Below are 13,737 nucleotides of genomic sequence, written 5' to 3'. Positions count from 1 at the left end.
CCCGGTGCTGTACCCGCATCGTGTCGCGTCGACGCGGGTGCGGCACCTATCTTGCTGAATCCCTGTGACATAGCTTAAATACCAACCTGACTATCAAAGATTGAGAATCTTTGGTTGCAAGTGTTTTGTCTTGAATGATAGAGGAGATAAAGTAACTTCTAAGGCAATCCCATGTGCGTTCATTGATTACTCTGAAACACAAAAAGGGCTTAAATGTTATGATATAAAAAATGATAAATTCCTTGTCTCAAGGAATGTTAACTTTGTTGAAAATGAAAGTGGATTTGAAGGAAATATGTCTCAAGACATAAATTTTGACTACTCCTTGTTTAAACTACTGTCTAATGATGAAGATACTTATGTAGAACCCTCTATGGAGAATAAAACAACAGTTGAACCAATAGTATACACTAGAAGAAATAAAAACATATCCGGTGAAAGTGTAAATCAAGATAATTATGAAGTATTAGAAATTCCCTCTGAACAAATCACCATTCATAGATTTGAACGAACCTCAAGGATTTCAAATATATGTATTTCTTATAACTCATTTTCTCCTAAATATAGAGCATGCCTTATAGTTATTCATTCATATTTTAAACCCTCCTGTTACAATGAAGCCAAAAATCTACCTGAATAGGTAAAAGCCATGTAGAATTAGATACTCTTGAAGGAGCCAACACTTGGGAAATTCTAAGCCTACCCATCGGAAAGAAAACCATAGGTTATAGATGGGTTTTCAAAGTCAAGACAAAAAAGTGATGGATCCTTGAAAAGACATAAAGCCAGGTTAGTTGACAAAGGTTATTCTCAAGAATATGAACTAGATTACGAAGAAACCTTTGCTCTTGTTGCCAAGATGACAACTGTTTGAATTCATGTAGCTATTAAAAATTAGAATATATTTCAAATAGATGTTAAAAATGCATTTTTAAATTAAAATCTCAATGAGGAAGTATACATGGATGTTCCACCTAGATTGATAGTTTTCACACGTAAAGTACTTAAATTAAAAAAGGCATTGTATGGTCTCAAATAAGCACATAAAGCTTGGTTTAACACATTCAACAATGTTATTACAATATATGGTTTCAAACCATGCTATACTGACACAACTTTATTTATTAAGAACTCTTCTACATGTATTATAATTTTACTTTTATATGTTGATGACATGTTGATTATAGGAAGTGACAAAGAAGAAATTAAAAAAGTAAAACAGTTTTTGAAAAATTCTTTTGAAATGACTGATCTTGGGTTCCTAACATATTTTCTCGGTATAGAAGTATCATATTCTAACAGAGGATATATATTGTCACAAACAAAATTTGCTTTAGGTATCATTGAATGACAAAGTTGTTGACACTCCAGAGATAGTCGGAATAAAGATGCGAGCTGATGAAGGAGTTCCTTTGGACAACCCAACTCCCTTCAAACAGCTCGTAGGATCTCTCATGTATCTAAGTATTACAAGACCTGCCATAGCTCATGTTGTACATATAACTAGTCAATTTCAACATGCTCCAACATCAACTCATATGGGTGCAGTCATGAGAATTATCAAATACATCAGAGGCACAATTAATAAGAAAATTTTTCTATTATCTTCTTCCTCATTAGACCTTATTGCATACTCAGCTGTTGATTGGGGAGGGGATTCAAATAATAGGCGCTCAACAACTGGTTTTTATGTATTTTTAGGTGAATCCTTGATTTCATGAAAGTGCAAGAAACAACAAAAGGTGTCACTATCATCTACGAAATCCAAGTATAGATCAATGACGACTACTACCATGAAAATTGTGTGGCTCAAACAACCAATTTCAGATATGGGAGTTCATCTTCAGAATCCTACAAGCTTATGTTGTGACAACAAGAGCTCTATCTACATTGCCCAAAATCATACGTTTCATGAAAGGACTAAGCATATAGAAATGGATTGTCACTTCGTGAAGAATACTTAAAGAAGACTATTGATCTTCCCTATGTGACATCAGAATATCAACTTGCCGATTTCTTCACCAAGGCACTGTGCTCATCAAGATTCAATTTTCTACTTGACAAACTTTCAGTGATTATACCATAAGTTTGAGGGAGACTATTAGAAAGTCACATATATACGTATATACTCTTCGTAATACAAGTGTATATATATATATATATATAAATAAATGTGTATTTAAAGTATATACATATGAAATACAATTTTGTAATATGTATTTTTATTTATTATTTTCATTTTTGTCTTTTTTGCTTTTTTGTCAAAGTCAATAGTCAAGATTTGACTATTTGACCAATTGTTGGGAAGTAGCCCAACGGCTATTACTCTCTCTCATGTCTATAAATAAGGGACTATTTCCCTATTGTAAATCACTTTTTCAAGTGAGATTTCTCTCTCAATAATATTTGGTATTCTTGTGCCTTAGCGTACTTTGTGATATTTGTGCCTTAGTGCACTTTGTGTTATTTACGCTTTAGTGCATTTGACGAGTGAATGTTCTTGTCAAGTTTTTTGTAAACTTGATTATTTGTGAGATTATTCGCATATAGCTCATGATTGTAGTATATAGATCTTATGCATAAAGTGTTTTATACAGCAATACATGTAGCAACCTATTGCCAGAACCTTGCTTCATTATATCAAACACATAGATGCAGCTTGCTTATGAATTTCTACTATTTGAAGCAGGGCTGGTAACAAATTTTCAACTATAAACACCAATCATAATCCTTTGGCTAGTTCCCATAAGCCTTTTCTTAGTTTTCTTTCATATAAACTATAAATATGCTCAATTTCATACTCGCTTTCATTGTTATAAAATGTATGACCTATTCTCTTTGACTAATGATTGTAGAATCTAAGCAACAGTATTTGCAATGCACATTCTCCTTAGTTGAGTTCAAATTCATTAAAAATGATAGCATAATAACAGGACAAAGTAACTGCACACTAGGAAGACCTGAGTAACTTGAGGCTACAATCTTTGGAACATGTGAACTGGCATGTGGACAGCTAGGTGTAATATCGTGAATGCCAGTATCCCTTGAAGCTAAATGTTGTGGAACTTGTGGGCTGCTGCATTGACGACTTGGTTCCATATCATAAAGTCTCAAGTCTCTTGATGACAAAATTTGTGAAATGTGTGGACTAACACTTGGACACGAGGGAATAAACTGATCCATGGCCATCAACGATCTGTACTCCTGATGCTTCCTCCAACAGCTACTGCTTATCTCTGCGACAGTAACACAAATATCATCAAGAAGTGATATCATTAGATAGACTCGGTTTTAGTTCATTAGTTCCCCAGTCAATTGCAATTGAATCATCAACCAGCATAGCGTAATGGGATATGGCAGACCAATTAATCCAATTATCTTCCAAATCAGCCCAGTTCAGGATCAAGAATGACTTGTTCAATTAAAATGACCAATTCAGATGGTTGCAGCACACAATAACCAATCCAGAATAAAGGCTAAGTCAGCTCAAGAACTTGCTGACAAGCCAGATCTTGAATTAGGTTACTCGCTTCAAAATTACTTGAAGTGTGAATCTATAAGTGAGATATGTGCCAGATGATAAACTAAAACATTAAATACCTTTGATGTGCTTTTTCTCTTTCAGTTTGGCAGATGAGTTTTCTTCCTTTAGTCCTTCATTACGGCAAGATTCTTCCAGTGATTTTCTGTAATATTTGTACTCAGACGTCTTTGGCTTCTCCACTACATACAAGTTTCCACTAAATTAACATATGAAAACGGAAGACACCATAGATGGACACCAGATAGAAGTAGCCCTTACTACTAGATTATTGCAGAAATATGGGGAAAAAAACTTGGAAATTCATCTACGAAAAAATAAATACCCAACTGGAGCCTTGACAATATATATAGAAGACATACACTTCACAGGTGTCTTTCCCTTGTTAACCATTGCAGATATGTCAGGTTCGCAACCTGATAAATCGACATCATCGGCCACCACAAAACGCACTCTCTTGTTCTTATTCTTCATTTTGCTAGAGCCAAAAAAATAAACAAGCAGCAGATATATGAAATGTCGATGTATGATCAGTTTTTAAAAACTAAAGTTAAAAAAATACGGTGATATCATGAGCATGGTATCCTTACTAGATCTGTATGATAGCCAAACACCAAAAGAGAAAAACAAGCAGATATGTGAAATGTCAACGTATAATCAATTTTTAAAAACTAAAGTCAAGCAAATACAGTGATATCATGAGCATGGTATCCTTACTGGATCAGTATGATGGCTAAACCCAAGTTAACATGCACTTTCTGACTGTTCTATTGTTTACACCAGTATTGATAACACAGACAGTTCTGAGAATTTTCATCGAATGTGCAATTCCAATTGACCAAGCTGCGGGAGATGTTGCACCTGACATACCAAACCATTATGCGCACTCACACAAACATCTTGAAGTTCTCTTGGTAAAAAAGGCACACCAGTCTTGACTTAAAGAACCATTCCATGACTTCATATTGACAAAAAGCTAGAACAGATCAAAAGGAACTCTACATATGAAAATTGTCCAAAGCAAAAGGATATCCCAAGACATGAGTATCGATCAAAAGTTCAAAGACATGCTATGAATACCAATTGAGGTTCAACAGGGTTTATAATTTTCTTCTTTGGTTTTCAACCTACACTATAGCCCTAGAAATTAAAACAAGGGATAATTACAGAAACCTTATTACAAATATATAAAAAACAATGAAGCCATTCTATGATTGTTTCTAGAAAAGAAATTATACTGTTAAATGGGGCAAATTGGGAGATTGCATTGTGGCAGCACATTGCAAATGTTCCAGCTCATCCCTACATTCCGGGATAAGTGGATGCTGTTGGGTGCACAGCAGAAAAGGGGAGTCCACGAACGGGCTGCTGCTCGGAGTTTCAGAAAAGAAAAGAAGAAGGAGAAAGAAGGAAGATAGTGTTTGAGGTTTGCTTCGAGAGAGCTCAGTAAGAGTTGCTTAGAATTTTTTTTTCTCTACTTAACATTTGGCTGAGCATGACTATATATAATTTCTCTCTCGGTTTTCCTCAGGCTTAGCTATTGCAGATAAGCACAGCGAGAGATATTAGGAACAGGCCAAAACTGAAATCTGTTGAAAATAAATTTTAATTTAAAAAGCAGTTTTGAAAACAGCACATGCATATCCACAACGGGCCTTGTTCGTGGATATGCCTAAGTGTGCGGATCATGGCCACACACTCCAACATCTCCCACTTGGCCATGAATCTGCCGGCCTTGCTCCCACTAGTGTGGGCTTCCCATAGAAGATTATGGTTTTTCCTTCAAGGATTTCCATTGTAATCAAAGATACCTTAATCCCATGCGAGCAACATGCTTTGAAAACAGATCCTCAGGGATCCCCTTTGTAAGAGGATCAGCGACCATGTCTGATTTTGGTAGATAATCAATAGTTATCTCGTTTCTTTCAATCATATCATGTACATAATGGTTTATCACAGAAAAGATGAACAGGTTCAAATGCTAGATCAAGCTTTAAATCGCAAATGAACCTACACTGCAAAGGTTGTGGCTGCATTACATGCAATATACTCGGCTTCCTGAGTATGTAAGGTCATGCATCCTTGCTTTTTACAAGACCAGGCTACTGCACCTCCCCAAACAAAAAAATATAGCCAGAGGTGGACTTGTTGTCTTTGCAACCTGCAAATTCCACATCAAAATATCCGATCAAGTCAAGTTTATCAGATTGAAAACTTAATTGTATTCCCTTTGAGCCTTTTAGATATCAGAATATTCTCTTAACTGCTTGCCAGTGAAGCCAACCAGGATTACTCTGGTATCTGCTTACAAGACCAACAACAAAGCTTATATCAGGTCTTGTACACAAGATAAGATACATTAAGCTTCCAACAGCTTGCGCATATGGCACATTCAATCTCTGTTGGCCTTCTCCAGGGCAGTCACTTTTACTCAGATTCACTCTTTTAACAACAGGAGTACCAATGGGTTTCGACTCATGCATTCTATATTTCTTTAAGATATAGTCAATATATCTTTCTAGACTCAAACTGAGAATTCTTGATTCTATGTCTCGGGTGATTTTAATTCCTAAAATATATGAGGCTTCACCCGTATCTTTCATTTCAAAGTTAGTATTCAACTAACTTTTTGTGTTGACTATCATTTCATTATCATTCCCGATCAACAATATATCATTTACGTATAATGATAGAATGCAAAAGTGACTCCCACTTTTTCAAACATACACAGAGTGGTCTAACTGATTGGCTACATATCCAATCTTGGTTATTGCTTTATGAAAAGCCAAATATCACTGTCTTGGTGACTGTTTAAGTCCGTACAAGGATTTTTTCAACTTGTACACTTTGTCACTATTCGTAACATACCCCTCTGGTTGAACCATATAAATGGTTTCTTTTAAGTCACCATTCAAGAAGGTAGTTTTGATATCCATCTGCCATACATCAAGGTTGAAGAAAGCCGCTATGGACAAAATTATCCTTATAGATGCAAACTTAGCCACTGGTTAATAGGTTTCAGCATAATCAACTCCCTCTTTTTGGGAGAAACCTTTTGCCACCAGTCTAGCCTTAAATTTTTTCATGGTTCCATCAGATTTGCATTTTTTCTTTAGAACCCACTAGAATCCAACAGGTTTTCTTCCTTCAAGAAGAACAATTAATTCTCAGACCTTATTCTTTTCAATGAATTCGATTTCCTCATCCATGTCTTTTTTCATTCTGATGCTTCATGTGATTTTATTGCATCAGAATATGTCAAGTTATCTATCATTTCATCCAGGTCTACAAAATAGCATAGCTCCTCAGAAAAATATAAATAATAATCATTCAAATAGGATGGAGGAGCTCTAGACCTTTTATGATCACTTAGTACCGAAATCAGTTGATTTATTGCCTAACTATTCCGCAGCTGGGTCATTGTCAGACTGTTCTGCAGTTGGTTCATTGCCTAACTGCTCTTCATCATCCAGTAAGTCAAATTGGTCATCAATTGAATCACTGGATTCATTATTGAGTCCTTTAAGGAACTCCACATCTCTACTCTCAATCAGCCCCAACCTCTGATGATATAATTTGTAGCCTTTAGATCCCTTGGGATATCCAATAAAGATACACCGTGCATATCTATTATCCAATTTATCCATAGTTGGATCTAAGATTTTCACATGAGCTACAGATCCCCATCTCCTGAGATGACTTAAGTCTAGTTTCATAGTAGTCCACCTTTCATAAGGACTGGTTGGGACGGCTTTGCAGGGTACTCTGTTCAAAGTGTACATAGTTGTACTAACAGCTTCTCTCCAAAATACTTTGGGTAGTTGTGCGCCTGCTAACATGGATCTAACCATGTTTAAGAGGGTTCTATTGCACCTCTCTGCAATACCATTTTGTTGTTGTGTTCTTGGCATGGTTCTTTGCCTGTTAATGCCAAGTTTTTTTCAATGTTCACAAAATTCATTTGAGGTGTATTCACCACCTCTATCCGATCTTATTATTTTAATGTTCCTTCCAAGTTGTCTTTCGCCTTCACTTCTATATTCTTTGAATTTCTCAAGACCTTCAAATTTATGTTTAATAAGACACAAGTATTTGTATCTTGAGAAATCATCAATAAAAGTTATGAAATACAACATACCACTATGAGTTTGGACTCTAAAAGGTCTACATATGTCAGTATGTATTATTTCTAATAATTCATTGGCACAAATAACATTTGATGGAAAGGGTTTTCTAGCCATCTTTCCGTATATACAGGATTCACACTTTTCAAACAAGGTTTCATTGAAGATAGGAATAATGTCATGTTCTTCATCTTTTTAATACTTATGTGTAACGCCCCAAAATCCAAGACTTGAAACTTTTAGAAAAATCTAGAAAGCTTTTGAAATCATTCAATTATCAGAGTTTTTGGGCACATTACGATGCAAACTTTCATTTTCAAATTTCGTACAACCATTGAAAGCAAATGGTTTCAAAATACAATTTCAATAGTTTGGAATTGTACAACAGATTTGCAACTCATTATACTTATTGAAACAAATAAGGGAGGTTTTATAATACAGTTTAATAAAAAAGAGACTTTCCAAGATACTCTTATTACCAATTTTACTAAAAACTCCTCAAGGGTGAAACGTCAAAGAAAGAGTCTCATCTTGATCTCATCACATCATCGTGTCCTCGCAAGCTAGATCAACCTGTTCACCACCTGCCCATGAAATGAGTCAGATTCGCAAAAAACTAGTAGGGGTGCAAAATAAAAGAAAGAGCAAAGGTTGCAATAAGCAAGATAATCACAAGACCAAGCAGGAGAAACAAGACTAGTAGAACTAACCATACAAGTTGTCGAGTACTGCAAGCAAAACTCAAATAAAGCAAGTAGCTAAATACGAGAGCAGTAAATACCAAAGTGCTAAATGAGCAACTATAGCAATCCAAGTGATTTTATAGGTAGAGAGTAACTAACTCCCCCAAGCAGTACAGACACAGTAAGCAGAGTAACTGAATAAGATAAGCATTTATAACAGAGTTCACCAAGCATGCAATTACCATTGAATTCTTCAACCCACCGGCGAGTAACTACATTAATCATAAGGTGCAAGTAATTGCACAACAAGCCGTTTATAAGCTACAGGCAGTAAGCAATCACATGACAACAGTTGTATTAATAACAGGATGGAAGCAACTTATAAGATAAGTGGCTACATTAGTCCTAATTATAACAGTTCGTAGATTACGAGCCGTAAGCAATCACATCAGTCATAAGATGTACACAATCTATAAGACAAGCAGTTTCATTTATTATAAGAGACTCAAGACAACACGTGTTACGTTACAAGCATGAAGTTCAACCAAGTAACAAAGCAAGTCGCATGCTTTCATATTGCAATTGGCATAAGGCTGTTATAATAAGCATTTAACTAGCACGAGCAACTAGTTATTACTAGCAAAGAACTAATGTAACGCTACAACAGGCATGCATACTTCAACGAATAGTATACTAAACTATTGAGCAATCAAGCAAGTCATGTCATAGCATGCACATGTCAAATAATGTGAGTAGGTTATATTTTGTTTTGCTTATTAACTGGTCATTGTGGGTACGCATAAGGCAAGAAACGTAGAAACAACCGAGATCGATCCGGGGGTTTATTATGCTATGTATTTTAGGATACTCCAAATGACTGACTAAGTCCGCTCCTAAAGGGACGGCAAGTGACCAAGAGAGCAAATCTCCAAAGGCAAAAAGTGGCATGTGGATGCATCCAAACTTCTGCAGAAGTGGCCTGAAAGCTAACTTTGTAGCCCATTTTCCCTAACTCTGATGACTGAAAAAGCCGAGTCATTTGCCCGAAACAGTCATTAATGGTCTGTCCATCAGAGTTTTGTATCATTTATCCTCTCTCTTGATGAACCATTTCGAACGAGCACGACAGAAGTTTCTTAACCGTCACCCCATTCTACATGCTCTGGTCTTTCAACCCATTCAAGCATCTTGCCTGTGAAGGCGCATAGTCACCATTATGTGAATTATACATGCCATTGCACGCTCGAGGCAACTACACACCTCTCATCCTACTCACTGCAGTACGCAATGTACATGTTTAAAAGTGCATCCACGATGAAAGGGATCAACTTATTGTTTGGGTGAAAATGTCACAAATTTATGGTCTCAAAACACGTGTCATTGCACGTTCGAGGTAGACATAGACCTCTCATCCTACTCATCATAGTATGCAACGTACCTGTTCAAAAGTACAACCACGATGAGAGGGGTATGGATTTCTCAAAAGAAATCCCCACAACAATGATTTGCCAAAGTACACGATGTAACCATTTTAGGTTCAAACTTGTCACGCTCTAGTTCCTTAGATCGTTATGAGTCTCTTGCCTGTTAGGCGATCAACAACCTTACATTATTACCATAAGGAGTTAAAACACATCTCGAGGTTACCAAACCTCTCATCCTACTCCTTGCAGTCTAAACAAATTGTACATGACTAAGAGTACGACTATGAGGAGAGGGGCACGGATTCCTCAAAAGAAATCCATCAACAACAAACGCGTGAAGGGATGGACCAACTATCTTAGTTGGGCCAGAAAACCCAATAACTAGGTCTCGTATCAGAAGTGATGTAGCAACGATCTAGCGATGGTGCAGGTCCCTCTATAAAACCCTAGCCCAATCCATGCATAAGCCCCTAAACAGGGTTATCCGAGCTGCGTCGAAAGCACAAACCGAAGTTGTAAACACTTCTCCCAAATACATTGATTTGGGAGATCCAACCGTTATCTCGTAAAAGACTTTTGGAATCTGGTTTAAAAAATTATACAGTTCGAAAATAAGTTTGTGCCTAAAACTCACCCCTTCTGGAGAACTAAAGTGCATAAGTGTGCATCATGCCTTTTAACACAAATGAACGAAAAGAAAATATGCTCAAAGCTACAATTAAGTGCAAGTCAGCAGAAACGAGCTCGTGCACAATACAGTGCAACGATAAAGTGCGATCGATCTCAAAGTGCAAAACTGTGTATCGAGTGCAAAACCTCGTAGGCAGCGCACAAGGTACAAAATCGTACCTCAACTAGACAACCAAGCAAGAACGTGAAAACTCAAAGCAATGCATGAGGTACGAAACCGTACCTCGGCCAAACACGCAAGCAAGTGAATACATGAAGCAGTGCACGAGATACGAAACCATACCATGACTAAACAAGCAAGCAAATACGCAAGATAGTGCATGAGACGAAATCGTACATCGGCTAAACAGAGGTGCTAGTAAGTAATACGCAAACTAGAAAAGCATCAACAACATAAAAACCAAAAAAGACAGAAAGTAAAGCTTTGGCGCATAAAGCCCGAAGCAACAGAAAAAAATACAGAAATTAAAAGAGACAAAAAGTAAAAGTCGTGATGCATAAAGCATAGGACAACAAAAAAGAAAATACAGGAATTAAAAGCATAAAGTAAATACGAAACAAAAGCCTGGAAACACAAAGCACGACAGCAACAAGAAAGAAAGTAAAAAAGCTATGGTGCATAAAGCGTGAGGCAACAGAAAGGTAAAATACAGAAAAGTAAAAATGACAATGATCGCGAAACCGCGTCCTTAAGTTAAAAGACATTAAATGTAAAAACAAGAATTAAAAGCCTAGGCACATAAAGCGCAGCGGCAACAGAAAAGTAAAGAGAACAAGGATCTCGAAACTACGTCCTTGAATTTGTCCTTTGTCTTATTTTTAGTTATCTTGTCTTATTTTAGCAATTGTCCATTCATTGTCCTTTCACACAACATTCTCCTACCTTGAGGGGTTGCAGGTCCTCTTACGCCTGTGACGTAGGTAAGCATGAGCTCAAGCTACGGAGAGCGAGCTGGCTCCATCGTGCAACACTCGAGTGTAAAAGCTTTAGTATGTCATGAATTGCAAGAGAAAAAAAAATGAGCTGGTAAAGCCCGACCGAACAGGGCAATAGGTTTGATCGTCAGACCGAACCCATCCTTCTGCCCAACCATCCTGCCAGAAGGAGTTGCAGAGGCAGGAAAACGAAAAGGGGCAAGGGGCTCTGCTCTCTGTCAGACAGGTTGCAAAGGCAGGGGGCCCAGCCCCTGCCAGACCCGGGAAGACAGAGACAGGTAGCAGCCTCTCCCTGCCTGCAGAAGACCCAGGCAGCAGGGGGGGGGGGGGGGGGGGGGGGGGTTCCGGCCCCCGCCAACCTGCCAGAGGACGAGCAGCAGGAACCACCAAACAAACTATAACTGTTTTAATGAGCCATTCGCAGTTCACAGTCTGAATTAGTTCATACTACACATGCATGGCTTGGTCCTTGAGACAAGCATGCTACTATTGGCAGGATCAAACAGGTAGTATCCCCCACAGACGTCGCAGCACTGGCCCTAAGGCCGAGCAACTGCGAAGCGTCATCGGCAGACATTGAAAATGTCAGTGCAGGAAGGAGAGCTGTTTTGACTCTCCACCTGCCAACGCATACCCAACATCCGAAGACCCACATAGCGGCAAGGGAACCAACAACAACAGCACGCTGCAGTGTGGCCTGCCAAACTGCATGACCAAACCCTCTGGCAAGATGCACAAGGAAACCTGCCGTTGGGCTGATAGCAATGGGTAGGGACACGATTCTGCTGCGGTAAAGGAAAAGCAAACACAGAGACCCGAAAAGCACCAGCCGTGCACACAGATAGGTGCACGATGGACATGCTGAGAAGCCAAGCACCCAAGTACCTCGTGGCAAACTAGCACAGCTCACAGCCATGACGAAGCCAGGCATCAAAGCCAACGCCACTCATGCGCCAATGCATGAGTAGCATGCCTGAAGCCCCACCCGCAAGCCGGCACAACGGCCGAACGACTGAGCAGGCAAGCCAGGGCAACAGACACGCCGAATGCGAGAGAGGGGGAGTAAGGAGGGGCTTACCCCCCCCCCCCGCCAGACTGACGACAGACACCGAGGCAGGGGGCTCCGCTCCCTACCAGCAGGAAGAAAGCAGAGAGAAAAGGAGAAGGGGAGCAGAGAGAGCAGGGGTGGCAGGGAGTGCTGCCCCCTGCCAGCCGTCCTGCCGGAAGCCGGGAAGGAGAGGGGGGCGGCAGGGGCCTGGCTCCTGCCGGCCTGCTGGAACCAGCCGACGGCAGGGTCTCGCCCCTGTCGTCCCTCCGAAGAAGAAACACGGGTGACAGGGGTTTGTCCCCTGCCAGCCTTTCGACCCGACGCAGGCGGCAACCCTACCACCTGCCGGAAAAAGAAGGACGAAGAAGAGGAAGAGGAAGACAACGAGGGGGGGGGGGGGGGGGGGAAGGAAGCGAGAAGGGGAGGTGTTCAGCACACCCCCGCCCTCCCTGGCAGACCCAGACCCAAGAACAGGAGGGTCGAGAGAGGCGGAGAAGAGAGAAGAAGACTCGGGGGAAAGGGGTTTACCTGGGAAGACGGCGACGACGGGGGTGGGGTGGACTGAGTCGGGTGCCGAAGCTGGAGGATGCCGGCGACGCGGGGTGTCGGGCGATCGTCCGGGATCTCAGCAGAGGGGGCTGGCGGTGTTGCCGGAGAACCCAGCGAGGTTGAGAGAGTACGCGAAGCCGAGGGAAAGCGAGGCGGTGCCGGACGATCGCCGGCGGCGACGGCACAGCGAAAGGGGAAAAAGGGGGAGAGCGGCGAAGACAACGAGGGCTCCAGAGAGGGTTCGGGCAAACAAGGGAATGGGAAACGCCGGAGGCGGCAGCAGGGGAAACGGGAGGATCCAGAGAGGAGGAGAGAGAGAGTGGCGAGGGGTTTTGCCCCCCTTGACGTGATCAGCTTGCGTCTTTTATATGGTTCGAGAGTTAGGACACAATGACACAATCAATATAAACATAGAGATATCCTTTGTTAACACTGAGTTTGAAAATACCGTGTTCTTTTACAAATTTGCCTTCAAACAGTATTTTTTCATGTATATCAGGAACAAACCTAACTTCAAACCCTTTGCCTGCTAAAGAAAGCACACACTAAATTTCTCTTCACAGAGAACATCGAGAACAACATTCATATAAGGATATTGGTGTCACCAACATTAAGTCGACAATGCCTAAAATATCACAATATGAGTTGTTTTCCACGTATATTTTATGTTCTCTTGGTCCTAATTCTTTGAGTTCATGTAAACACCTCAAATTTTTCAGGTCTATTCTGAACACCCTCACTT

At 39.9% G+C, this 13,737-nt stretch overlaps 1 protein-coding gene across 1 annotated transcript; it reads right to left on the bottom strand.

Moving 5' to 3' along the window:
• Nucleotides 1-2,299: 2,299 nt before the first annotated feature.
• Nucleotides 2,300-13,314, bottom strand: LOC149813741 (uncharacterized). Its single transcript, XM_089991847.1, has 4 exons — nt 12,975-13,314; nt 3,904-4,019; nt 3,601-3,723; nt 2,300-3,236 (listed from the first exon to the last, which is right to left on the bottom strand). The coding sequence occupies exons 2-4, from the start codon at nt 4,013-4,015 to the stop codon at nt 2,830-2,832; spliced, it is 642 nt and encodes a 213-aa protein (XP_089847973.1). The 5' UTR covers nt 4,016-4,019; nt 12,975-13,314; the 3' UTR covers nt 2,300-2,829.
• Nucleotides 13,315-13,737: the final 423 nt, after the last annotated feature.

Source organism: Nuphar pumila, chromosome 16, assembly GCF_984573655.1.
Source record: "Nuphar pumila chromosome 16, dmNupPumi1.hap1.1, whole genome shotgun sequence".
Classification (NCBI taxonomy): domain Eukaryota; kingdom Viridiplantae; phylum Streptophyta; class Magnoliopsida; order Nymphaeales; family Nymphaeaceae; genus Nuphar; species Nuphar pumila.
The sequence above is the reverse complement of the archived record's forward strand: the minus strand, read 5'-3'. Positions and strand labels throughout refer to the sequence as shown.